Source organism: Podarcis liolepis (assembly GCF_965112155.1).
Source record: "Podarcis liolepis genome assembly, chromosome: 10".
Classification (NCBI taxonomy): domain Eukaryota; kingdom Metazoa; phylum Chordata; class Lepidosauria; order Squamata; family Lacertidae; genus Podarcis; species Podarcis liolepis.
This window is the reverse complement of record NC_139562.1, coordinates 19830021-19855750: the sequence shown is the minus strand read 5'-3', so window position 1 is coordinate 19855750 and position 25730 is coordinate 19830021. Positions and strand designations below refer to the sequence as shown.

Sequence of the window (25730 nt, the reverse complement as noted above, 5' to 3'; positions counted from 1 at the left end):
ATTCCTCATTACGGGCTTAATGGGAGGAGAATGCCTCATAGTCCTCAGAGAACACCATGGTCAGGCCTGGACCTAATTCTGTAGCAAGTGTTTTGTCTTGCCACTGCTCATGTTCCCTTCTTGGGAACTCAAGAACAACAGTAGCCTGCAGCATTTGGGACTTTAGAGAAAAGTATTATGCAGGGCATGGAGAAAGTGGATACAGAAGATTTTCTCTTTATCTAACACTAGAACTTGTGGACATCCAGCAAGGCTGAATGTTGGAATAACTTAGGACAGGTAAAAGCTTTAAAAGGATTTTGGACAAATTCATGGAGGAGGAGGAGGGCTGTCCGTGTGGAGGCAGTAATTTGTCTGCGTACTCATAAGCCATGGGAAGGGCAGAGAGCTTTTGTGCTCATGTTTGCTGCTTTCCTAGAGGCGTCTGGTTGGCCACTGAGAGCAGGATGGTGGACTAGATGGGCCATTGGCCTGATCCAGCAGGCTCTTATGTACAGCCATCACAGCCAAGTCAGCCAAAAGCAATCCGGTGTTGCATCTTCCGTGCTATTTTGCTGCACATGGATTTTCAGACTGTTGCAGTGAGTTTCACATTAAGAAACACAGTTGGAGCCTGTTTCACTTGGTAGGGGGTTACAGATCTTGCTCCAGATGTAACAGATCTGGGAGCAAACTGAATCGTTGTGGTGGGGAGGCAAGGGAAGAGTCCTGCTGTTGCAGTGCACCCACTACAGAAGTCTTGCTGTGCTTGATTTGGCAAACCCTGCCAATCTTTTGGGAGTGCCATTAATACTTTTCTAGTACAGATGAAACCTAGAGACGGTGTGAATATTCATAGTAGGGTTGGGTGCATCTGGTTTGAACAGGTCAGCCCCAATTTAAGCGAAAGGGAGCCATCCATTGAGCACTGCTCCACTCAGGATGGGCTTGCCCCTTGCCACCCCTGCTGCCATGCCCTCCCTGCCCCTTTCCCCCACCCAAAAGGGCCTTAAAACCCTGGGGAAGGAGGAAGAGTTAACAAGCAGCAGAGGGCAAGAAGAGCAGCTTAGCTGGGATATCTGAGTGTTCATATCCAACACTTGAGAAACCTCTTGACATTATCTGAGTGACTGATTAGTTTGGAACACTTTGAGAATCCAAATTCATTTTGACAGGGGCAAAAAATACCTCCTAGCAGCAAGCCACCCGGTTGACAGAACAGAGCAGCAGGTAATTCTGCTAGTAGGCATGAGACCCTCCCTCTGGACAGGAGGGTGCAAAAGTCCCATCTAGTCCAGCATTTCCCACAGTGGCCTGGGACGTCGAGTGCACCTGACCCCCCCCCCAATGGGGAATCTCTCTCACACACAGAGAACTGATTTTGAAGGTTTGAAAAAAGTACTGGGGGGAATCTAAATCTACATAATGTGTAACTTGGCTCTGAACCTCTTGATCAACTGCAAGAAGAAAGCCATACTTTCTGCCATCAGGAGGCTCCCTAACTTTTTGCCTTGCTAGAAACCTGCAGAGGGAACAGTTTGATGCATCTTAACGTACCTTTGCGTCGGAGGACCAGTTTGTTGAAGAGATCTGACATGAGGTCTCCACCCTGCTCTGTGGCTCTCACTGGGGGGGAAACAAAACCACAAATACAAAATCAGACAGACGATAACGGAATGCAGAAAGTAGCAGAAGTCTGCTGGCAAATATATATATATAGCACTTGACAGACTTCATTTTTAAAAAGACAATGGGAAACCTGGTGGGATTGCTCTACCTGCACCACTCTGAAAGTCGATAGCAATACTTGTATACAATACATGGGCAGGGCTATGAGTGTGTTGCAGTGCCAAAGGAGCACAGAAAGCAGGTCCAGAGCTTTCCTTTTAAAAAGCAACAAGGTTCTAGCTCTCGTGGCTGGGCAGAAGGGGACAAAGCCTAGCATTAGTTGACTCAAACCCCCTTGTGCTTGTCTCCCTGCCACCTGCCCTACCAGACCAAATGGGCTCCTATTAGCACCACACAGTTTATTTGAAACAAGCCTAAGGAAATGCAAGGCTGTGATGTAGCCTAAGCAGAGAGTGAAGAGGGCTTATAAAAAGGCTAAGCCACGTTTTTAAGAGGCCACTTCCTCTAACCTGCCTCCTTGGTTCTCAGTATGAGAATGCTTCCCATAATAACCTTTCTAACCAGCAGCCAAGTCATTCCTAAGGAAACGCAGTAATGTAGTCTTGCTGTTGGAGGTTAAATGTGGTCAGTAAATACAGGGTCTGCTGGAGGGGGCACCTTAGGCTCTGCCATGTTTGATCCCATTTGACACAACCCATTGGTTCTGACTGGGGGAGAAACAGAACGGGGAGAGCAGCCAGCACCTTGTTCTTGCTCCTTCTGCTTCTTCTTTTCCAGCTTCCGCTCTTTGACGCTGCGGAGGTTTGCCTTCCCAATGCCGCCAGCCTGGCGGATGGACTCCAGCAGAGTGGCCCTGCCGCTCGACGGGTTCACAACCTCCTTTGGCGCCCCCTGAAGAGCAGCTGCAGAGAAGGAGAGAAATGGGCTCTTCAAAAGACCCACAATGTGGTCCCCAGCAGGGACTGCATGCCTGAATTGGCTTTGGGACCAGTCCAAAAGGATGCGGCAAGATGCTCTGCTAAAGAGCTCTGCTGTTTTTGCCCTGGGAACCTCGTGTCGTGGCTTCCTGGGCATCATATGTTAAACCACTCCACTCCCTCCCTCAAGGTCCCCCTGCTCTCTAGGTGCCAATCCCAGGGGAGGGACCAAGGGACCAAGCTCAAGAAAATCTCCTTTAAAGGAGAGGTCAAGCTAACTACAAATTTAACAAATGCTGGTGTAGTGGCTAGAGAGACTGAGCTGCAAAGCAGGAAGTCCTCAGTCCAACTCTCACCCCAGCCCTGAACTTGCTAAGTGGATTTAGGCAGGCCACTGTCAGCCTCAGCTCCTCCCCACTCCCTCTGCACCCCAAATCTGTCATATGGGGGACAGTAATGAGCAGGGGTGTGGAACCTGTGGCCCACCAGATGTTGCTAGGCTCCATCTCCCATCAACCGCAGCCAGCATGGCTCAGTGGTCAGAGATGATGGGAGTCGAGGTCTAGCAATATTCCCCACCCTTCCACCTGCAGGTTAGCCACCCCTATTGTAAGAATTACAATTAGATTGTGCAGATTCATGAACACGTGAAAGGGCTATACAACTGCAATACAATTCAATCTTCCAAATAACCCAGAAGCATGCCAGCCTTACCTGATGCTGCTGCTGCACTGCTCTCTTTGCTCCCTTGAGACTTGGACAGAGGTGGGGCCTGAGGAGGGGGTGGGGGAGGTGGGGCACTCGCAGGGGGTGGGGGTGGAGGTGGGGGAGGAGGCGGTGGTGGGGGTGCATCCTCCTGAAGATCTGAAAGAGGGACAACGGAATAAAGATTAACAAAATGAAAGGGGAGTGCTAACGCAAGCCCTCTTTCCGTGTCACTAGTCCTCCCCCCCCCTAGATGGAGGCTGCTGAGGCTGTGGCCCTTTAGCTCTTACTGAACTACAGCTCCCATTGCTCCTGACCACTGGCCATGCTAGCTGGAGTCAATAGAAGGGAGTCGCCAACATCTGGAGCACCACAAGTTTCCCAACCGTGTCCTGGATGCTCCTGAGGTTTCAGTTCTGCAGGCCTTTAGGACAGCAATTAGTTGTACCCCCATGTTTCAAGAAAAAATACAATTATCACACAGACCGGGGGGGGGGGGCGGGGGCGGAATGCAATAGTAATAAGTCACAGAAGGAAATGGTCTGACCCCTCTGCAACCAAATCAGACACTGTCACAACCCCAAACCTCCTAAGAAACAGGACCACCATACAAGTCAGCCCCAAATCACTATTCCCCAATGTTCACCAGAACCATTAAACTAAATCAAGGGTGTTCTGGGTCTAATTCTTTACATCAGGAGCAGGGATCAAGGGTCATGAGCTAACATCGGTATGCTCTCTCCTTCCACCTACATTTCAGAAACAAACAACAAATAATGTAGAAAGTTAGCAGACCTTGCATAGGATTCTACTTAAGGCAAGAAGAGCCTGCCGGATCACCCAGTGGCCATTCTCACAGTGGCCAGCTAGATGCCTGTGGGAAACCTGCAAGCAGGACCTCCGCACTAGAGAACTTGCCCCTCTTGTGGTTTCCAGCAGCTGGTATTCAGAAGCATTGCTGCCCGTGACTGTGGAGGCAGAGTATAGCCATCTTGGCTGGTTAATGGCAAAAAAGGAGGAGGAATACCTTGCCGGAAGGGCTCTGCCGTCTCGGTGCTGAAGGTGGGGAGATCCAGTACCACGGGCCCAGGAGCAGAGGGCGCAATGCCAGGCCCAAGGTCAGCACTGTACATGAGGTCAGCAGCGATGCCAGGCAGGTCGGGCAGATAGGAAGGTACGTCTATCTCGGGCACCTGCCCTAGATCGGGCACGTAGAAGTAATTTTCAGCCACCTGGAATATACACAAAAAGTGAGACTATTAGTTGTGGTTAACAGCAAGACACACCCACACCCACCCAAGCAGGACAACCAGGAGGAACATGGGGAGAAACGGCAACCAGAGCCTCCCTCTTCTCAGAACCTGGAAAAATCCATGTCATGGTATGATAAACTGGTGTTTCTTTTTTTAATGTACATGCTACTGGCCCCCGCCGGTTTCTTGGCAAGCTCACGGTGACCCTTCTTTCTCTGAAATCAAATGTGAGGTAGTTAAGGGCTAACAACAGGCCTCTCAGAAAGGTGTGGGGAGGCAAGGGATCTCTTTCAGAGGACACCCTCATCACCAACACTTGGATCCCAGCCCTGGGAAGACGGGCAATTTGGAATCTCTTCACCTGCACCAAAAAAGACCACCTTCCCCTCTGTGAACCTCCCCAGACCCCGAGAGAAGTCCTCTGAGGTCCTCCTCTGCATGCCACATCTGAGGGAGGTGTGGAGAGTCATGACAGAATGGGATGTCTCTCCAGCAGCCTCCTGCAACTTATGGCATGCCTTCCCCAGAAAGCTCTGCCTGGCACCAACCTGGTCATTTCAGCATCAGGCAAATGCATTTTTTTCATTCCTGGGCAGCATCAGTGATAACAACAGTACTGTTAAATCTGTTTTTAATAATTTTTGTGTGATTTAATCACTGCAATATTATTCTACGGTGGTTATAAATCGCTTTGGGACATTCAGAGTGGGAAGCAACGCACACATTTAAGAAACCTAAACCTTCCCTGGCTCCTCAACCTCACACCCCAGAATGTCTCACCTGCTGATCCAGCTGTCCTCTCTTGGTGATGGAGAGCGGGGCATCAAAGAGCTTCTCTTCTGTCTCTGTCGCTAGAGCCACATGGGTCTTGGTTACTGCTCCAGCCAGAGGATCAAGGAAAACATACTTCTTGTAACTGGCCACAAAGAAGGGGGGGGGGGGGGAGAATCACATTAGTCCATCTCAACCAGAGCACAGCAGACTCACGCAGGCAGGAATGTGGGGCCAGACTAAAATGAAAATGAGTTCCTGCTCCAATTATCAGGATTTCACCTTCTTGCAGACTCCACAGAGAGCCAAGAAATGCTGCCACAAGCCTGAACCTGCACAGATCTCCCTCAAAGCAACACAACAGACAGCAGCTCTACCTCCGATTTATTGTAGGATAACAAAACTTATTTGAAAAATTTAAAAAAGAATTTCAAAAACAGTAACCTTGAAGAATCAGACAACAGCAGCTCCCAAGTCAGAGGAAGATTTGAAACATATCTGTATCTTCCTTAAATTTTGTTCCTGCTCTCTAGCCAGATCATCATTGCTCCCATTTTGCTGATGAAAAACTAAGGTTAAAAGATTCTGCCTTGCCCAAGGAAGCTGCAGCAGAGACAAACATCTAAAATCCTGCTCACATTTAATTCACTGGGCCACAAAACTGCATAACATTGCACCAGCTAGGGCCCAAGTCAAGGGCAAGTATTCTTCCTCAGGCATAGAGCAGGAACTGAGATCTGAGGGTACCATAAAGGGGAACTTGAAAGAGCAGGGACACATCTATCAACCTGTTGACATTTCTCCTGCTCAAACCTCCCCCTCCCCCTTCATTTCTTACTTTTTATACTGTTGTCCAGGGCAAATCCACTGCCCCAAGAACACACCTCTTTCAAGTGCACACGCAGCTGGTGCTTCAGAATGTTATAAGCACAATTATTTATGAGAAGACAAAAAAAAAAAAAAAGAAAAAGGGGGGAAGGAACAGGAAGATGGTGGGTGGGAAGGAGGGAGGAGAATCTGCATAATAGGAAGAGGCTGGGAAGGAAACCAGGCTTCAGATGGGTGGGTTTCATAGGGAGAAACAGGACTAAGGGGGGTTCAGGTGTGGCTGCTTCAGAAATAAAACAAGTTCAGCAGGTGTGATGCAGCTCTGCCTTGCCCTAGCCTGTTTCCTTTAAGACAGCCACATTCTCCAGTCCTCCACTATGTCCATTAGAAAAGTCACAGCTCCTCCTGAGAAGCTGGCCGTCTACAAGGAAAGCTGGACCACTTGGGCAGGAATCAACACTGAAGATGCCCAATCTCTTAATTTCCAGATAGATGTCGTCTGCACCTTCCTGGCTCTGTGTAGCATTTCTGACTGGCTACCCTGGAGTCACATGTCAATCAGGAGCCCATCCAGGCTAAGAGCCCTTACAAATAAAATGCTGTCAACAATCCTGCAACCAGCTGCAGGGGCTGCCAGCTTCAGAGATTACAGTGCTTCTGTTAGTTTGCCTAGTTTAGAATGAATTAGTCCAGTTCAGTGTTTTATTATCCTTTGGACTGCGCACACTCTCTGCTTCTCCCCCTTCTGCACCTCTTAAATAAACTGCTTAATTGGATTTCTGGGCTGTACTGGTTACTGGGCACACTTGGGTGTTGGCTGTCCCTCATGTTGCTTGGACTATTTCATCCAAAAATGGTACGCTACTGGTTTAACGTGTGTGGGAGATCAGAAGGGGTGGCGGGCCAAAGGGACCAGGCAGGAGACTTTGAATTTGGCTGGCAGTCTTCCCAAGAAGACCACTGTAAGGAAGTGAGAATCATTCACCCCTTGCCATAAGTGAGCAGTGGCAAGAAAAGAAAAAAGGAGGGGAGGATCATCTGTTGGTAGTGAGCTACCATATTGGGTTGGGGCTGCAGGAGGGTGTCAGTGTCCTTCACAGCAGGTATTTCAGTCCACTTGGGACTAGCAAAAAGCAGGCAACACTTACAGGTTCTCTGTGGTATTGAAGAGCAGCAGAGAACTCAGAGAACTAATATTCCCAGGGAGGCTTCCGAGACCTTCTTCTGCATCGTCTTCCTGATGGACTTTTGCAGTGACACAAACTGGGAAGTACTTCAGTTTCTCCTGCAAAACAGAAGCAATGTAGCTGTCAACAACGTAGACGAGGCGGCAGGTTCTTTGCCCATTTCCCAGGAAATGGGGTGCCACCTCTGTCTCTCAAGCACATTGCACTGCTTGCCACACTTTCTCTTGGGTTGAGAGGGGTGGGTGGGTCAAGCAGTATTGCTCCTTCCCTGTGCACTCTGGGGTTGCCTTTGAAAGAGACATTGTTCCAGCTCAGGGAACCCCCTGTGAGGTCCCTGCCAAGGTTGGAGGGCAGGTTTTCCACCACCCACTCACTGCAACTCTGTCCTCCAAATATAGCACTGCATTCCCCCCTCCCACAAATGCATAGGAATGATTACAGCCAAGTACTTAGATGGAAGAGAGGAAGATGTTTCCTTTAACACTTCACAGGTAAAAAATCAAAACATGCAAGCTGGCCTCCCTGTCCTATCTGAGTTCACCATCTCACCTATTCCAAATGCTGCCTGCCATGTCTTCTTTGACTCTGCAGTAGCCTCCCCTGCTCTTCCCAAAGCCAAATGGGTGATTTGGAGGTGGGGGGAGGTTAAAGATATAGGGGGGTTGATTGGTTAAAGGCATGTGTAGTTCAGGGTCTTGTTACCAGCATGGAAGACTGTGACCTGAAACCCCGAAAGACGGTTTGCCCCTGCATAGATCTGTTAGATAGCTCAGATAATTTTGGGAATTTTGCCCATGGCACTGCAGCCTTCAGAGTATCACAGGGTGGTGACCCTCAAAATAGACATTTTCCCACCATTGCTCCTGCACTGTGGAATGCTCTTCCCTTTGCTGTATATTGAGCAGCACAAATCAGTTGCTTCAGATGTCTTGTAAAGACATACCTTTTTGCCCAGGCTCTGTGAGACCCATAAGACTGGACCCTGTTACTATTAAATTCCTGCTTCATCTGTTTTCATAATGCCATTGAACTTGTTTTTATGTTGTATTTCTGTTTTATGGTACTGCTTTATTGGAAATATAGCTATATCTCCTCAATAAAACTCTCTCTCTCGTGTGTGTGTGTGTGCGCGTCTGCGTGTGTACACACATATATACCTAGTAGTGCAGCAATAAAACTGCTAGCACATTTGCAAAAAGCTAAGCAGGGTTCCATACGGTTTCAAATTGGATATGGTTGGACTAGATGACTCTCGGCGTCTCTTCTAACTCTATGATGCTATGATATATGGTACACATACACACACACTTTTGAGTAAGAGAGAGAGAGAGACTCTGTAGATAAACTGAAATACACTGAGAAATGAACATCTTAACATGTTCCAAGGTAAAAGGAAAGGACGAACTGTTATTGGGGAAGGGGTCAATAAACTTCAGAAATAAAACCTTCCCTCTGAGCATTAATATTCATGCATCAACATTTAATTTTTAAGCACCACAGAGTGCTGATGCCTTTGCTAGCAGCATTCCCTGTCCTCGCTTAGTCCTGGAGCAGCGAGTGGTTGCAAAAGCCTCCCTTTGATAAATTTCAATTAGCACTGCATGCCTGGCACTCTGTCTGATGGGTCTCGCTTCGCATCTCTCATGATGCTGTAGCTTCGCACTTGCCTCCCTGCTATAGTATAGGTGTGATGGGTTCAGCAGGTATTCAAACATCAAATGGAGAATTATACTCGGTGCTAGCTCTACAGAGGTCTTCCCAACTCGTACTTTCCGGATTTTTAAACTGGAGCCTTGCACGTGGGAAGCGAAACAGACTAGATTGCCCACTCAGCCCAAAGCAGCAGTGGCTCACTAAAATTCTTGGCAGAGATCTTTCCCCACCATCTGCTAGCTGATACTCTTAACTCAGTGGTGGGGAATGTTGTTTTTGTTCATTTCATGAGAATACGTGAGATTTGAATGGCCATCTTTGTGAGGACTATCGACATGCTTCCAGATATGCCTGCTATGTGTCCTTCAGAGAGAAGCACACGGCATATTTTATCAGCCTCCCTTTGAAAAATGTCACTGGCAGACTCCAGCTGACTAGCGAGGGCCAGAGGGGAGCAGCTGGGAGCAGCCCTGCCTTTGGGTGGGCTAACAAGCTCTCCGCACACTTCCCATGACTTCCGAGCCCAGTCTGAAATATTCATGTCACTTTTTACTGTGACAGACTCTGCTTCCATTAAACTGCAGAAAAGTTTAAGGCGCTGAATAATTCAAAGGCAGCTTTATTTTTGGGTTCTCTAGGAAGGAGGAAAGAAAGAGTGCGCCCAGAAGCAGTTTATAGTTGATCTCTGGTCTGAAAAAAAGAAGAAGAGTTTTCCCATCTGTTCCAGGTCCCAGAACTGCATGTTAGCCACGTCGGAGCAAGGCAGCATCACATGCTAGCACTCCTCTTGAGGATAAGAACGTTTCCCTGGCTAAAATAAGACCTGTAAAATGATTGGTGAGCTATATTGCTTGCCACTCTCGGGTACTTAACTGGCTGGTTCTCCGCAGCCAACAAGGGAATCCCAGAGGGAATCCTAAGAGCCGGAGGAACTGCCAGTTGCATTATAAAACTTACTTGCTAAAAGGAAAAATACTCCAGGTTTGTGGGCACAGACTCTGGTTCAGTAGCTCCAATGTTCTAGCGAGGGCAGAACACTCTGAAATGGAGCTCCTTGTGAATAGGAAGCTCACGTTATGGAGAACACCTTAAGAACTACCCAAAGAACTTTCTAGGCATAAGAGTTTGAAAACCTCCAGACCAGAGCCTGGGAGAAGTAGACAATTACCAAGGGAACTGAGAGCTTCTTTCCTCTCTTCTTCCTCAGCCTGTCCGTGTGGGCCCCAAACAACTCAGAAAGTAGTTTGTCCCCCACCTCTGGGTGACACAGTCAGTAGGGCACACGGACGCACGTATGCGCATGCACGCACACACACTTGCCACCCTGATTTGGTACCCTGATACAGCAACAGGGGTAGAGAACCCTCCTGTTCTCTGCCATACTTCTGATTCCCTAGGGTTCTCCTAATGCTATTCCTGTCGCCCCAATTAAGGTTTTCATCCACACATCCCAGCCATTCAAAATCCAAACCCAAGAGGAGTCCCATCCCTGCGGATACAGGATGCTGGCAAGCTGTCTGCCTTACCTGCAGAGTTTTCTCATCTAATACTCTGTGCTTGCTCTGAATCTTGCGCCTTGGTCGTTTCTGTGCATCCAGGTCCTCAGCACCGGCAAAAATAGAGGAGTACTCTTGCAGCCGCTCGGGAGCAGGGTATTTGGAACTGGAGAACACCTGGGAGGACAAATGCAAAGGGAGAAATAGAACCTGAACAGGAAAAGGGCATGTTGCCTGGACACATGCAATGTGGCGATGGAAAGTGAGCACATATGGGATCAGTCTGTTAATGCAAAGTTAGGACTCATGAACGGCATTTGAGTGCTTTCAATTCCTAGCTTTCAATTCCTTACCAGTGCAATAAACCTACAAGTCATGCTGAGGCACTCTGAGATATGAAATATACTTGCAAAGAAATCACTCCCCCTTTTTGACTCATTTTAAAATGGCTTTTTACTGAGAATTAGAGTACAGTCTCCACTGAGGGGGGAAAGCTCCATTAATTAGTTCATCTTGCCACCTATGGGTGTCTGGTGCCAAGGTCACTATGCGCAGGAATTAACTGAGCAGCTGCATGGTCAACCTGAACGTACAGCCTCCAGCGATAGAGGGGAGATGCCCCAAGACCCTGATTGGCTAAGCAAAATCTACCCTTCTCTATTAAAATGGTCTCCGACTTTGGTCTGATGGCCCTGGCTCAAAGAAGGGTCGTGAATTGCAACCTCTATGCAGGCCTGGGTGTAGCCTGCTGCCTCAGTGGGGCCCATGACTTTAATGGTTGGTATTAGGGTGAGAGAAGCTGGCTTTGTTATTTCCTCCTCTGCACTCGAATTCCTGAATGCATTTTTGAACTGTTAGCCTTTTCTTAAAGGTAAAGGGTAAAGGGACCCCTGACCATTAGGTCCAGTCGCGAACGACTCTGGGGTTGCGACGCTCATCTCGCTTTATTAGCTGGCGCACAGCTTCTGGGTCATGTGGCCAGCATGACTAAGCCGCTTTTGGAGAACCAGAGCAGTACACGGAAATGCCATTTACCTTCCCGCCAGAGCGGTACCTATTTATCTACTTGCACTTTGATGTGCTTTCAAACTGCTAGGTTGGCAGGAGCTGGGACCGAGCAGCAGGAGCTCACCCCGTGACGGGGATTCAAACTGCTGACCCTCTAATCGGCAAGCCCAAGAGGCTCAGTGGTTTAGACCACAGCGCCACCCGTGTCCTTAGCCTTTTCTTAGTTGTCTTTTATTGGCAGTGGGTTTTATGCTTATACCCTCCTGAATAAAGTATTGCACTTATCCTGCTGTGGCTCTAAATCTGGTACCTGGGTGCTTGGCATTATGCTGTTGAGTAACTGTGGGCTTGGGGCTCAAAGGACAGCGATTGGTCTGTCTTTTGCCTCTGAGAATCCCAAGGATGTCCAGAAAGAGCCTGAGTTTCCCCTGGCTCAGGCTGGGGGACTAACAGGTGGCAGCAGGTACTACCTGGCAGGGTTGGTTTTTATCCTGGTCATTCAGCATCTCTCTTCCAAGGAACTCCTGAGTAGGTGGGGTTGTCTAAGGGCACCCTCCCAGGAGAACCCTTTACAACAATGTACTTAGTGGACTCAAACTCATAGGCATAATATGAGAATGGAGCACTTGCAATGTAACTAGCGAGACCCCTTGTGGGTCAATGTGATTCCAGACAGGGGAAATCAGTTTAAGCCATGTCTCAGCTAACAGTTCCCCAGTGACTGTGGGCGAGCCCTCATCTCTGACTTCTAACGCTCAAACTCAGCCATTTGCCAATGAAAGAAAGATAGAAATACTGCAAGGCACTTTATGCACTGAGGGAGGAGGAGAAATGCGGCAGAAATAATAAAAGAGAAGAGGACTTTGGAATATTGGAAAGCAGGGGCATCTATTGAGGAACATCCTTTGGGCTCAGTAATGCTCTAGGATTTAATAGGAGAAACTGAATTGGGGAGATTAAAGGCAATAGAATTCCACCCCCACTCCTCCAAAAAGAGAAGAGAGGCTTGCTGCAGATGAGCTTAGAGCTGTGCAGTGCTTCAGCATAAGAGCTCTGAAAAATTCCAAACACCTCGAATTTGTGGTTGTAATGCCCTGCATTTTTCTGCCAGTAAAAACTTCCTCTTCCTCCGACCCAAATCAAAGGATAACTAAAGTCCATAAAGGGGACCCTGGTGTTACATATAGGGCCCCAACTCCCAGCAGCCTCAGCTGGCAAGGGCGATGGTCAGGGATGACGAGAGGTGAGGTCCACCAATATTTGGAGGGCATGACATTGGCTTTCCTTGCATGCAGAATATATTTGGACCATCAGGTCAGGGAAAACATTTCTTCCAGTACAGAGGCCAAGAGCAGGGGGAGAAATCTGGACTGGGCAACTGCAAGAATCCACCAACACCAGATTCCCATATTTAATAAGTTGGGCCCTTTAGTCAAACCAGTGTGAGGGATTTCAGAAGAGTAGCCACAGCAAGCATGCGGTACCTTGATAGCTTTCTTGCTGCCCTTTATCTTCTCGATTTTGGCTTGAGCCAGAGTGACTCTCTCATCAATAGCCCGCAGCTGTGTCCGGCTAGCCTCCACTTGCTGGGAAATCCTAAGAAAGAATCCACATTCAAGCAAAATACTCAACTGTTAAGCCAACAAACCACTTAACTGCTCAGCCACCTACACCTTTCAGACTTGTCCTGTGGCCTCCTGAAACCAGCTTCTGTGTTGCTATTTCTGCATTTGTCTGCAGCAGGGGCGGGGAACATTCTACAGGCTGAGGGCCACATTCCTTTCTGGGCAGTCTTTGGAGGGCCACATGCCGGTGGTGGGTGAGGTCAGAGACAAAAGTGGGCAGACCAACTACTGCAAATCTTACCTTTATACACACATTCACACACCCCTCTTTAACCTACGTCTGGAAAAACAAGAGGAGTTATCAGAGTTCAAGCACACATTCTGGCTGGGCAAAGGCCCTTTGAGTGTGAAATTGGGCTAGTGAAGGATGTGGCCTGCAGAGAGTTCCAAGGGCCACACAGAGAGGGCTGGAGGGCCGTATTGGAGTCCTAGGCCTGAGGGTCCCCATCCCTGTGCTACCGTCTGCCAAACATTTTAGCTTTCTTGGATCTCAATGTGGTTGTTTACACTGTCCTCTATAAACCACCTCCAAGATTTGGCAGTGCTGAGTGACCAGGCGAACACTTTGCTTGTGTTAGATGACAGAAGGATTGAGCAAGCGACAGGGTTGAGGGTCTGACAGTGCTTGGTTTTGTTTTGATGGGAAAATATTAGAATCCAGCTCTGCTGGAGTGGCAATGTAGTGGGCAGGCCAAATAACTAACATTGCTTCATTTTGCACCTGCCTTTGCTCCCTCCCCCCATTAAGAAACCTACCCCTCCCACCCAAATTTAATCCTTCCGAGCTTTTCACCAGTGCCAGCAAAATCTCCGCCCGAGGCACATACAAGTGCTCAAACTGCATATAAGATCCCCAAGTCAATAATCCAATTGTTGCTGACTAAGGGAGGTGCACAAAGTGATTGTTACTGCAGCCTTGCTAGGGCAGCAAATTCACAACACATCTGTAGAGAACCTAAAAATAAAACCAAGAAACTGAGGGATACACACTGTTACTTCTGCACTGCATCCTAGAGTAGGCTCTATACTTACAGGTGTGACTATGAACAAGAAATTTTTATTTATTTCAACCATAGTTTGGAACTTTCCCTGCTATTTACTGTCATTGAGTATTTGTAATATTTCATAAAATATTGAAACAACAAGAAGAACACTTTGAATTCGAAAGCTGCCTCACAGTGAACAATGGCACCTCCAATAACTTCCACATGAAAAGGAAAAAAACTGCACAGCTGAGCATGCCAGCATCATTTTACCTTTTCATTTTCGAACGAATATGTGCCTTATTCCAAGTCAGACTAGCAGCCCGCCCACCCAAGTTCTATCTACTCTGAATGGAATAGGCTCTCTGTGGCCTTCGGGTCTGATATCTTAAGATCCCTAAACTCAAAACCCAAAGGACTAAACCTGGGATCTTAAATATGCAAAGCACATGCCTTTAAGCCTTTCACATTTTAACTCCTGGGGTAGCTCAATTGGTAGAGCAATGAGACTCATAATCTCAGGGTTGCAGGTTCAAGCCCTGTGTTGGGCAATAGATTCCTGAATTGCAGGGGGTTGGACTAAATGACCCCCAGGATTCCTTACAACTCTACCACTCTGTGATTCTATTATTCTTCCTTTCTGCCCTCTTCCCACATGATACTGATATTGTTGCAAGGGTTCTCAATCCACAAAGGAAGCATGTCAACACTCAGAGCACCAGGGCAATGAGTTGTGACTAACTGAAGCTCCGTGGGGTTCAAACAGGAATTAAGGATGAAGACAGAGAACATTTTAATAATTGAGAAGTCACCACATCATGCATATGACCACTTGGCAAGCTGGTCACTGGTATTGCCTTTCTCTTCCTGCTCCTTAAATTTCTGATCAGATACAGAAGCTTGCCAAGGTTTCCTTCCCAAGTTGCAAGCCAATGCAGATGAAGATGACTTACTTCCCAAGTGGTTACAGGGAATCACAACCACAATGTAACAGGATGGCAAAAATTACTTGGCAAACAGTCATCTGCATGCACCCCAATTGTAGTTGGGCTGTGATCCGCAATGCATTTTATATTCACCTTATACTATATTTAGGGCTTCCTTGACTTAACCAGCTGGAATGCCGTGTTATGTCTCCTCTCTAAGTACAGCCTGAAGTTCTGCTATGAAAAATCAAGGATTCCTTTCAGGTGAGTCTTAAGGACACGTTTAGAAACAGAGAGCGGCAGAGGTCCTTTCTTTAAGAGGCAGATAAAAGTGTGAGTCCAACCTACAGTTCAAACAAACCAACATCTGCCCCTTTTCTCTGAATTGCAAAAGCACTAGAATATAAATCTGTTCAAGGCAGAAGGACAGAGATAGTGTGGTGATGGAGGGAGCACCGATAAGGGTCTCAGATGGCCAGGACTCTGTAGCAGAATGGTAAACAGCAGGCAGCAGCAAACCAGGGGAAACCCACAAACAAGGCACAAGAGCACATTTCCCTCCTGTGGTTTCCAGCAACGGGTATTCAGAAGCATTACTGCCTCCAATTGTGAAGCCATTGCTCTGCAAGGAATCTGTCCAGATCTTTGGCAAGAGAGTGATCTCACCCTCCCCAGGTAGCCCACTGGGTGGGGAAGGAAGGAAGGAAGGAAGGAAGGAAGGCGGGCTCCCCACCCCCCATGCTCGGCTCTGGTCCCCTTTCAATTTAACCCTAAGGGAATGCAACCTTTCACAGAAAAAGATTCCTCGTCCCTGGTTTGATTATTAGAGTATCAACCTAAGACTGGGGAGACCTGGGTCCAAATCCCTACTCAGCCATGAAGCTCACTGGGTGACTTCAGGTCAGTCACCATCTCACAGTCAAATGCAAGGATAGGGAATGTGAGGTTCTCTAGATGTTGTTGGACTACAGCTCCCATCATCCCTGACCGCTGGCTATGTTAGCTGAGGCTGACGGGAGCTGGGAGTCCCAACAGGTTCCCCAGTCCTGGCCTAAGAGTTGCTATGAAGGCAAAATATGGAACAGGAAGACAAAAGTGTGTGCCACCCTGAGCTCCTTATACAATCATAAAGTTGGAAGGGAGCTTGAGGATCATCTAGTCCAACTCCCTACAATGCAGGGATATGCAGCTGTACCATATGGGGATCGAACCAGCAACCTTTGCGTTAAGACTTTGAAAAATTATCCATGTTCAGATTCCATGGACCGCTGAATACCAGCAGGTAAATAGCAGGGCATGCCCTTGTTGCTGTCATGCCCTTGTTAGCTGGTCCTTCAGAATCACCCAGTTAGCCACTGTTGAAATCAGGATGCTAAGGCTTGATCAGGGTAGTCAACATGGTGGCCTACGGTTGATATGGACTACATCTCTCAGGATGTATCCATTGACCATCCTGTCTGGAGCTGATAGAAGTTAGTTTACAACATCTGCTGGGCAAAACATTGGCTACCCTTGGACTTAAATGGACACTGGATTTGTCTGTTTGGCCTCTTCATAAGCTCCCTATTCTAACCTGTATACAGATGACCAGTGCATTTCCAGAATCTCCATGCTTTGCGGCAACTTTGTCAATCCATACTCTTAATGCACAAGTGAGATCATAACTTTGTTCATCGGTGATCTTCACAACTATGCAGTGCCTTTTGTCTGATGGGATAAGGCACCAATGCTCTGGTAGCAGCTGTTGCCCCTGGATTTGATGCATGCAGTGATGGAAGAGGGGCCTGAATAAGATAGAGAGGCCATATTAGGAGTTAAAGAGAGTGAACTCCAGAGTGGTTTATAAGATCTTGGATTCACAGGGCAATACAGGGCTAGGGATGGCTCAGAAATGAAGGTCAGTGTTCGCAATTAATATGTGCCAAACTGCTCGATAAACAAGAGACCAGCCGGCACTAACTGCCTGAGGCAGATAAGTCATCGAAGGGTCATTTGTAATCAGTAGCTGGGTCCTAGGCAGGCACAAATCGACTAACAATAACTCACTCCAATAAAGAGAGGGCCCCCGAAAGAATGGGAGGAGGTTAGGCAATTACAGCTGAGCACCAGAAACGTCAAGGAAAGCTGTGAAGTAGACCTTCCCAGAATACCAAGCAACTCCAATTTCATGTCTCAAGTAGAAAAGTAAATGATCAGTCAAGGAGAAAGAACATTACAGAACGAAATGAGAAATGAACAGCACAAGAGGATAAAACAGCTCAAGTATTAAATGACTGTCCCCCTAAGACCTACTGCATATGTATAGGATAGAGCAGTAAAAGAGAGGGGGGGCAGGCGAAGGGAAAGGTGGTCTGTCCAGCTGCCAGCCTTGGGTGCTGAAACCGAACAGTCGCCAGCAGGAATGCCCTGTGGTTTTGCAGGTTGGCAGACGCCAAGCATAGGAGCTCCTGAAGCCCATCTTTCGTACATGCAAAATGGCAGATTAAGGGTGAGCACAAGGCTGAATTCCAGACAGAAACTATTGTGTACACACAAACCCCCCGACCTCACAGGTTTGGGTGGCAACAGTAAAAAGGGGGAATTGAAGTATAGACTCAGCACTGCGGTGGGCAGAGAGGTGTGTGTGTGTGTGTGTGTGTGCGCGCTCGCGCGCTCGCGTATGAGTTCAAGAGTGTGGGGCAGCCACAGCACTACTGGGGTGCAGGGCCAAGAATGAATTTTGATTTCGTTTCATTTCACTTTTAATTTGTATGCCGCCCTTCAATATTGCTATGCACATGGTGACTTACAGCATCAAAATATACCACAAAGAACACACAGCTTATAATAATCTGATTCAATACAAAAGGTCATAATAAAACCTAACTTTAAAATGAAACGACTTATATCAAATAAAGTAATATTTAATAATCTATTGGAATATAATAGTACGCTATAAAATTAACTCTCAAAACATCAGCAAATGGTAATTAGAAATTCACTCTTAACAATTACAATACTTACTAAACTATGAATAATAAAAATAACTGCAAGTCCCAATGCATAAAATGCCACAATATATACAAAACCACATGGAGGATGGAGCAAGCTTGCTTTCTCCTGCTCCAGAGGGTAGGACTCTGGAAAGGAGATTCTGACTAAACAACAGGAAGAACTTTCTGGTGGTAAAATCTGTTTGACAGTGGAATGGACTTCTTCAGAAGTTGCAGGACTCTCCTTCATTGGAAGTTTTTAAGCAGAGGTTGGATGGCCATCTGCCATGGATGCTTCAGCTGTGATTCCTGCAGTGCAGGGGGTCAGACTAGACGACCTTTGGGTGTCCCTTCCCAATTCTAAAATTCTACGATTCTCTCCTTCAAGCATGGTACCAGCTTAGACAACTGCTGTTCCTGTGTGGCGGGGCAGAGGGAGGCTGGCAATGGCTTTTCAGAGTCAGGAGAGAGTTGGAGACATCGGTGCCCTTGGAGAGTGCTGCACATTCAATAAAACCCCCGCACAAAACTTCTTCTATACAGTCAATTATTTGCTCGTGAAAGCACAGAGGGAAACAGCAGACACTTCCAATTTATGGGTGATCAGGGATGCATTTAAAGACCATTATAAATGCCAATTTTCCCTCAAAAGTGTGTGTTTTCCCCACAGGAAAGCCAAATAAGTTCAAGTGTTCGGTCACATGGGGGGAAAAACACCCCAGCCCTACTTGCTTGCCTCTTTCCCCCCTTTCACATTCAAAGCAGCTTCTCCACGTCTTATTTCATGTCTGAGTAAGTGCAATCAAAAACTTGACGGGTAGAATTCCCATGAGGGAAAAACGTAATCAAGATTTCTTCTTCCACCCCCATTAAGCTATTGGCGATTATCCTAATTAATGTTTATCACACTTTGATTACTCCTTGAGCCTGATTTGCAGGTGCTGAAATGCTAGCAGACAGTCCCACTTAGGGAGGTGCTAAACTGCCTTGTGGGGAATTGTAAAGATCAGAGCTGTCAGGCTGCACACAGGCAGACATAAAGACATCTCACCCATACACTTACCAGTACATGGAGAAAGGGTGTGTTTTTTTTCTGCAGCAGATTCAACAGGGCATGTTTTCACCCTATCTATTTGCTTTGATTTCCAAACTTTACATTTAAATAGAGTTGCTCCCCAGAGTTAAAAAGGTATCAGTTCGACTTCCGGGTTAGCGCCATCGGCGAATGGCGGAGTTCCTCCGACCAGAGGAACTGGCTCTGTGGAAACTGGGTCTTCCCGCCACGGCGAAGGTGGGGACCCGCTAGAAATCCCAGGCAGAGGAAGCCTGGGAACGTGGGGTTTGGCAGGGCACCATTTTGGGGCTCCGGAGTGAAGTGGGGTGAGCGGCGCGGTGCTGCGAACTGATTGCTACTTTCATGGAGTGAAGCCACACAGCCATTGCCGGAGAGCGCTGACTTTTTCCTGTGGACAATTGGATTTAAAACAAGTACCCGTGAGTAGAAACGGAAAATTGGATCAAGAAATATCTTAATTTGGCACCAAAGCGGGAAGGTTCAAAACAGGAAGTCCGCCTTCCGCTTTTTGTACATAAAGCAAAAACCTTGTAAACTAAAGCCTGGAAAGTCGTTAAAAAAGTTTAAATTTCCTTCATTTATAATTACTGAAACCCCCTTGGAAGCAGGAGAAAAGGGGGGGGGGACTTTGTTTAATGCCTGCAGGAGAGGGAGTGAAGAAAGATAAGTTTCCACCGTCTCTAACCTGGGAACGGGGTGTCAGAGACAGAAATTCTTGGAGAGGTTCATTGACTGTGAATGGAATACTTTGACAGATAGCTAAAGAAGAGAAATAAATTGATTCCAATGTTGCTTTCTGCATTCTAAAAAAACAAAATATCTGAAAAATGAAAGTAATTTTCCTGTGTTGGACTTGCCTTAAAAAAATGCATACAAATAGAAATTGTCTCCTCTAGAGGGAGCTTGCTAAACTGTTGCTGCAGTCTACTTGAGGACTCTACAGCTGTCAGATTAAGATCGTGGGACCAGTCCTTTTTGACCTTGACTAAATATTAGCTGGGAGGAAGTTTTGGAGCTTGCTTTATGCAAGACAAGTGCCTTGCTGGAACAGATGCATGAGAAGATGGATTTGATGAATGAGAAAATGGATTTGATGACTGTTGTGGCTAATAACTGTGGACAAACAGGGAATATTGATACAGAAATTATTCAGGGACCAACTCAGGAACCTGTACTGATTGGGCAAGTGCAGAAGATAATGGAGGAGGTTGCGGTTGCACCTCAAATAATACAAATGGAGAGACCCGAGGCCCTACAGGAGCATAAGCCGCTGTCTTTGAAGATTGAAGTTGGAGTCGGCCAGGGGGAGTCTGGAGCTGAGGAGGTTCTTAACTTTGGAGAGACCTCGAAATATGTTTTTAAATATTTTTTGGACTACACTGATGACTGTGGGGAGTGGGACTCTGGGGAATGGGCTGGTTGGATGAAGGGGGACGAAGATAATTTTGGGTTGGAATCCCCCAGAGACCTACTCCCCAACGAGAAAGGAAAGAAACTAAGAAAGAGACCAACAAAAGACAAGGAAAAGTGCAAGTATAAACAACAAGAAGAAGATCTGCAGAAGGGACATGGAAGAGACTTAAGGGCCTCGGACATTAGATTACCAGGTTGATGGACTAGATGGAATGGACAGTAAGGACTGACACGACCCGAGACCAGGAAGAAGAGACGTTGGATGAAGATTGGAAGAAAATTTATAAAGAATTTTTCCCCCCTACGGAATTAGTCTAAAATTAATGAACATTAGGGAAAATGTTGGAATGAAACTATATGACTCTAGTAGAAAAGATATCAGGAGTTATGTATAATCGAGTATTAAGCGTTAAGCTCTAAAGTATTTTTTGGTAAGATAAGGTTAAATAACTTAAGGTAATTTGAATAACAGAATATGGGGAAAGGATGGAAAGGATTTGTTGAGTTAATTAATAGGTTAAATTGTTAAGATAAATTAGTAAAAACTGAGAAAGATGGAAAGAATTTGCTGAAATAATCAATCAAACTAGAATACAAAAAGGGAGGTGTGAGGAGGTCAATGAAACAAGCAAATGGAAGTTAAAGATATGTAATATGGGATTTGTGTCCCCCCCTTCTTTTTTTATCTTTTTGCTGTATTGTTGCATTGGTCTTTATGTCTTGTTTTTTTTTCTTGTTTTTCCCCCCTATGTATTGTAGTGTTGTTTGTGATTTTTTTTCTTTCTTTTCTGTAATTTTGAAATTATCAATAAATATTATTTTTTAAAAAAAGAAAGAAAAATAAAATAAAATAAAAAGGTATCAGTTCTCAGACCTGCAATTTTTAAAATATCTTCTTCATGTTGCTCCAGCAGGGAAGGGCTACATAATCTTATTGTTGCTGGCATCCGTCTGTCTTGAGCGACAATGGAGTGCGCCTCCAGAGGTGAAATCAAACTGCTCCTTAGCAGCACCAAAGTGACCTCCCGGGGTGGAAGCCTGGACAGTGTGCCTGGAGGTCCAGGGCTGCCCATGCGACAAGACCCCCCTCTTGGCCTCGCTGATGTGGTCCAAAGGAAAGTAGAGCAATACATTTGGCACCAGCTTGGCTGCAGCAGTTGCCAGAAGGAGTCGTACAAGACGCCATCCAACCGTTTTAGGGACTCCACTCCAGATTTGTGCAGGGTTTACTCCATAGCCTTTTCTTCTCCCAAAGGTATCCAGTAAGGCAGCGGAGGTTTACAACCAGAGCTTTCCTTCTCCTAGATGGGCTACCTTCTCAGATTGATGAACCCCATCTGCCCCTCACTTCCCTCTACAGCAAGTGCATGCCTCCTTGACCACTGGACGTACTACTGGATGGTCTATTCTGCTCAACCGGTCAAAGCCTATCTTTGCATGCAGGGGAAGTTCCTAATTCACCGAGGGTTTGAGACCCATCGGCTACCCTCACCTGGTTTAGCCGTCCAGTCAAAGCCATTCTTGGGGTGCGGCCACTGTCACATGCTGACAGCTTCTAGTAGCCACAGGTGAGAGCTGAGCGCAGGGTGGGGACCACAGGTGGTCAAAGTACCCCAGAAAGAGCACAAGGTGTCCCCCACCAGAGGTACTCCTCCTCCCCTAACACCCCATACACCCTCTCCGTCTTACGATGCTCAGGTAATGTCAAACATCCTAGGCCAGGGGTGTCCAACTGGTCGATCGCGATCAACAGGTCAATCCCCAGATTACCGTGGTCGATCACAGGATCACTCGCATTGTTTATAACAATGCCTCCGCCCCCCTCGGTCTTTCCCTGCATTGCGTTTAGTCTTCGTTCCTTTCTTGTATGCTGTCGCACTGTGTTCGTTTGTTAGCGGATGCTGTTGGTGAGCGATTTACTTTAATTCCGCACACTTACTGTTTTAAAAAAGGGCAAGAACTTTGAGAAGCCCCTCCCCAAAGTCAACAACTTTCTGCTCCTCCCCTAAAAAAAGTTCAACAACCTCGACCTGCCCCCCTAAAAAAAAAAAGCTCAACAACTCTGAACTCCAGATCACTGCCAGTTTTTCCCCCTGGGAGTTGGACGTCCCTGTCCTAGGCCACACTGAATGAATCCACTATGCAGCTCCTTCCTCCAAAAGCACTGCCCTAGTTTCAGGGAGGGGGTAGGGAGAACGATGGACACGGTTTCCTCTGTGCAGTTCAGGGCTCTTTAATGACATCGCCTTAAGAGCACAGGATGGAGCTGAACAAGGGTTAAGTGGAAGATTTTTGGTACTAACATATAAGGACCCTATTCAGATCAGGATTGGGTTACCTGAGAGACCACCTGCGTTCTGCAGGAGAATTATCAAAATATCAGTAGCTCACTGCACAGTAACTGAGAGCAAGGCTTTCAGTGTGGCTAGAGAATCCACTGTGTGTACTTTCCAGAAACTATTAAATACATTTTGTTTTGACACATTTTTCCAGCTAGATTAAAAGGTGCTTATTTTGTCTTAGGTGTTCATTTTTGTTTCTAAGCCTATTTTTAATTGTGGTTTGTTTGTTTTTTGGTATTGTAGCTGTTTAAAGGGTACGTTTGTCAACTGCCTTGAGATGGATATAAAGGTAAAGGTAAAGGGACCCCTGACCATTAGGTCCAGTCGTGACCGACTCTGGGGTTGCGGTGCTCATCTCGCTTTATTGGCCGAGGGAGCCGGCGTACAGCTTCTGGGTCATGTGGCCAGCATGACTAAGCCGCTTCTGGAGAACCAGAGCAGCGCACAGAAATGCCATTTACCTTCCCGCCGGAGCGGTACCTATTTATCTACTTGTACTTTGACGTGCTTTCAAACTGCTAGGTTGGCAGGAGCAGGGACAGAGCAACGGGAGCTCACCCCGTCGCAGGGATTTGAACCGCCGACTTTCTGATCAGCAAGCCCTAGGCTCTGTGGTTTAACCTACAGCGCCACCCGCGTCCCTTCTGAGATGGATATAAAAGACAATTAATAATATTAATAATAATACCCGAGAAAGCAGTAGAAAAATGGAAGCCTTTTTCGCAGCAACGAAACACCTTTGAGAGAACAAGTTTCTACAGAGCACTAGTTTAAATGGGTCTGGGAGAGAAAATCTACGGTGATTCTCGGTATGTTTACCAATTCTGCTCATAACCTTGACGGGGAACTTCTCTATTGATGCAGAAACAGTGATGGAACAAAGCAAGATCTCATCTGACTGTTTTGACGAATTAAACGTTGTAAAATTGACTTGGAAATACTGAACAGACAGTTACATAAGTACACAAAATCTATCATTCTGGAAAAAACAGTTTATATACATTTTGCAAGTTGCGGTTGCAGGCATCTATTGTTAACTCAGCTTTTCACTTGCATTATTATTTTTTAAAGCCCCATTGCATTCTCACCCATTTTTTGTTATCACAATGACACTTAAAAACAGGCAAGGGTTTAAGTTACTGGAGGTTTTTAGTATAAAAGCAAGTCAACTTGGCCATCTGTCATGGGTAAAAGCTGTCTTTAAACAAGGCTCCTCACACATTATGTTGTTTATATGTACACTGAAAAAGTAACAGATGATAAGCCTACATGCTGGCACACTTGTCAGGAAGCTGGGATAGCCAGCAGCTCCACTATTGCTGCATAATGTGTGCGACAGCCCCCTTGCCCCCGGTTCTCAGAGAGAACCAGTCCTCTGCCTGGACTGGACCACTTCAAGGAGCAAAGTGGGGGCTCATGTGACTGAATGCTCCCCCATACAAGAGGGGGGGGACCCATTCAGACAGTCAGTGTGTCCAATAGAAGAAGACTTCTACCCTAATCTCCCCTTCTGCAACCAAATGGAATTTTCAGTGTGTATAGAACTATTTTTTTGTGTGGAGAACTATTTTATTTATTTATTTCTTACATACTGCCCTCTTGCAAAACATCAGAAAGGCGTACAGCAACATTTAAAAACTCTTAAAGTAATTCAGGCGGAGGCCATTTTGGGCACATCCAATTGACGCAATGGACCCAGAAGAAGGCAGAACGGGGGTGAAATTGAGGCGGGGCAAAAAACTGCTTATATGCGCCCTGTTGACACATGTGGGGGGCGGGAACAGAACTCTTGTGTGATATGGTTATTGGCTGTATAGAACAATCATTAAAATAACTGGATGCTGAAGAAGATGTTAAACAATTGCATAGGCCTGTTGACATTTTAAAAAAGTCTTCAAGAGACACCTGGAAGTCAAAAGTAGAGATGCCTGCCCAATCCCAAAGTTTGGGATTGGTGACACCAAGGGATCACCCACACTTTCACTTGACCCATATTTCAATTGTATTATGTAACAATTAATTCCCCCGGGTCCAAGAACTTTTCTTACTGTTCCACGGCTGTGCCCTGTGAAAATTCAATCGCACCCGTTGAATTGGATCTTATCAGATGCACAGAAAAGAGTTGTTTTGCTTAACCCCTTAATTCAGCGGGTAAGGTCAGATTTCAACAACCAACAGCGCCTGGAGACAATAAGTCAGGTCATGAATCCACAGAAGTGACCAGAGGAGGAATGACCACTGGGAGGAGTGTAGAAAGAAGAAACGCTATGGTACATTTGCATCAGCACGGATGCCTTCTTCTGCCTGCCCAGCTGCAACAAAACAAGTCTCTTCCATATTGGTCTCTACAGCCACAGCAGGCATTGTAACTCTCCAACAGCTTGACTTGACCCCCAACAGCACACTCTTCTATTATCTCTTGAGACAGACAGATGCCAACGTATGTTTCTTGTACAGATCTATAGTAGTGGGACCTTCATGTAAAATCTGTGAATCTTTATTGTGCTATTGGAAAACTGGAGACTGGAAGATGGTTGTCAAATCTGCGCTAAACAATACTCAAGCAAGTATATAAAAGGAAGCTGACTCCGGCGTCAACCTTCATTAAATGACACTGACATGAGTATTGTTACAGCTGCATGTTCAGGATGAGATGCAAAACTATCCTTGTTTTAATAATAAAAAAGTAGCACTTCTGACATACACTTTGTAGACTGCACACTTCTAACTTCCTGCAGCTTTTCCTTCCTCTGTATTTTTCACTCTTCAATTTCAAATCAGTTCATAAGTTTGCCACTTCCATTTGCACAATCTCTAAGATCCAGTCTTCCTTCTGTGTCAACGCTGCTCTTCTTCCGGCTGTCTCTTGCTATCGTACATCTGCAGTATTGCAATGTTCTCTTTGTTGATTTTACCCATTTCTCATCTCCCAACCTCTTGTTTGCATTCTTCGTTTTGCCGCTCGACT

At 46.4% G+C, this 25730-nt stretch overlaps 1 protein-coding gene across 3 annotated transcripts in view; it reads right to left on the bottom strand.

Moving 5' to 3' along the window:
- WASHC1 (WASH complex subunit 1) overlaps positions 1–25730 on the bottom strand; it is a 59117-nt gene that overhangs the window by 1044 nt on the left and 32343 nt on the right. For all 3 annotated transcript variants that reach the window (XM_083462052.1, XM_083462050.1, XM_083462051.1), the window contains exons 3-10: positions 12911–13022; positions 10449–10595; positions 7231–7367; positions 5264–5399; positions 4258–4462; positions 3240–3389; positions 2352–2510; positions 1537–1605 (exon numbers count right to left, since the gene is read on the bottom strand). In XM_083462052.1, the coding sequence (XP_083318178.1) occupies positions 1537–1605; positions 2352–2510; positions 3240–3389; positions 4258–4462; positions 5264–5399; positions 7231–7367; positions 10449–10595; positions 12911–13022 (1115 nt within the window). The remainder of the gene's footprint in view (positions 1–1536; positions 1606–2351; positions 2511–3239; positions 3390–4257; positions 4463–5263; positions 5400–7230; positions 7368–10448; positions 10596–12910; positions 13023–25730) is intronic.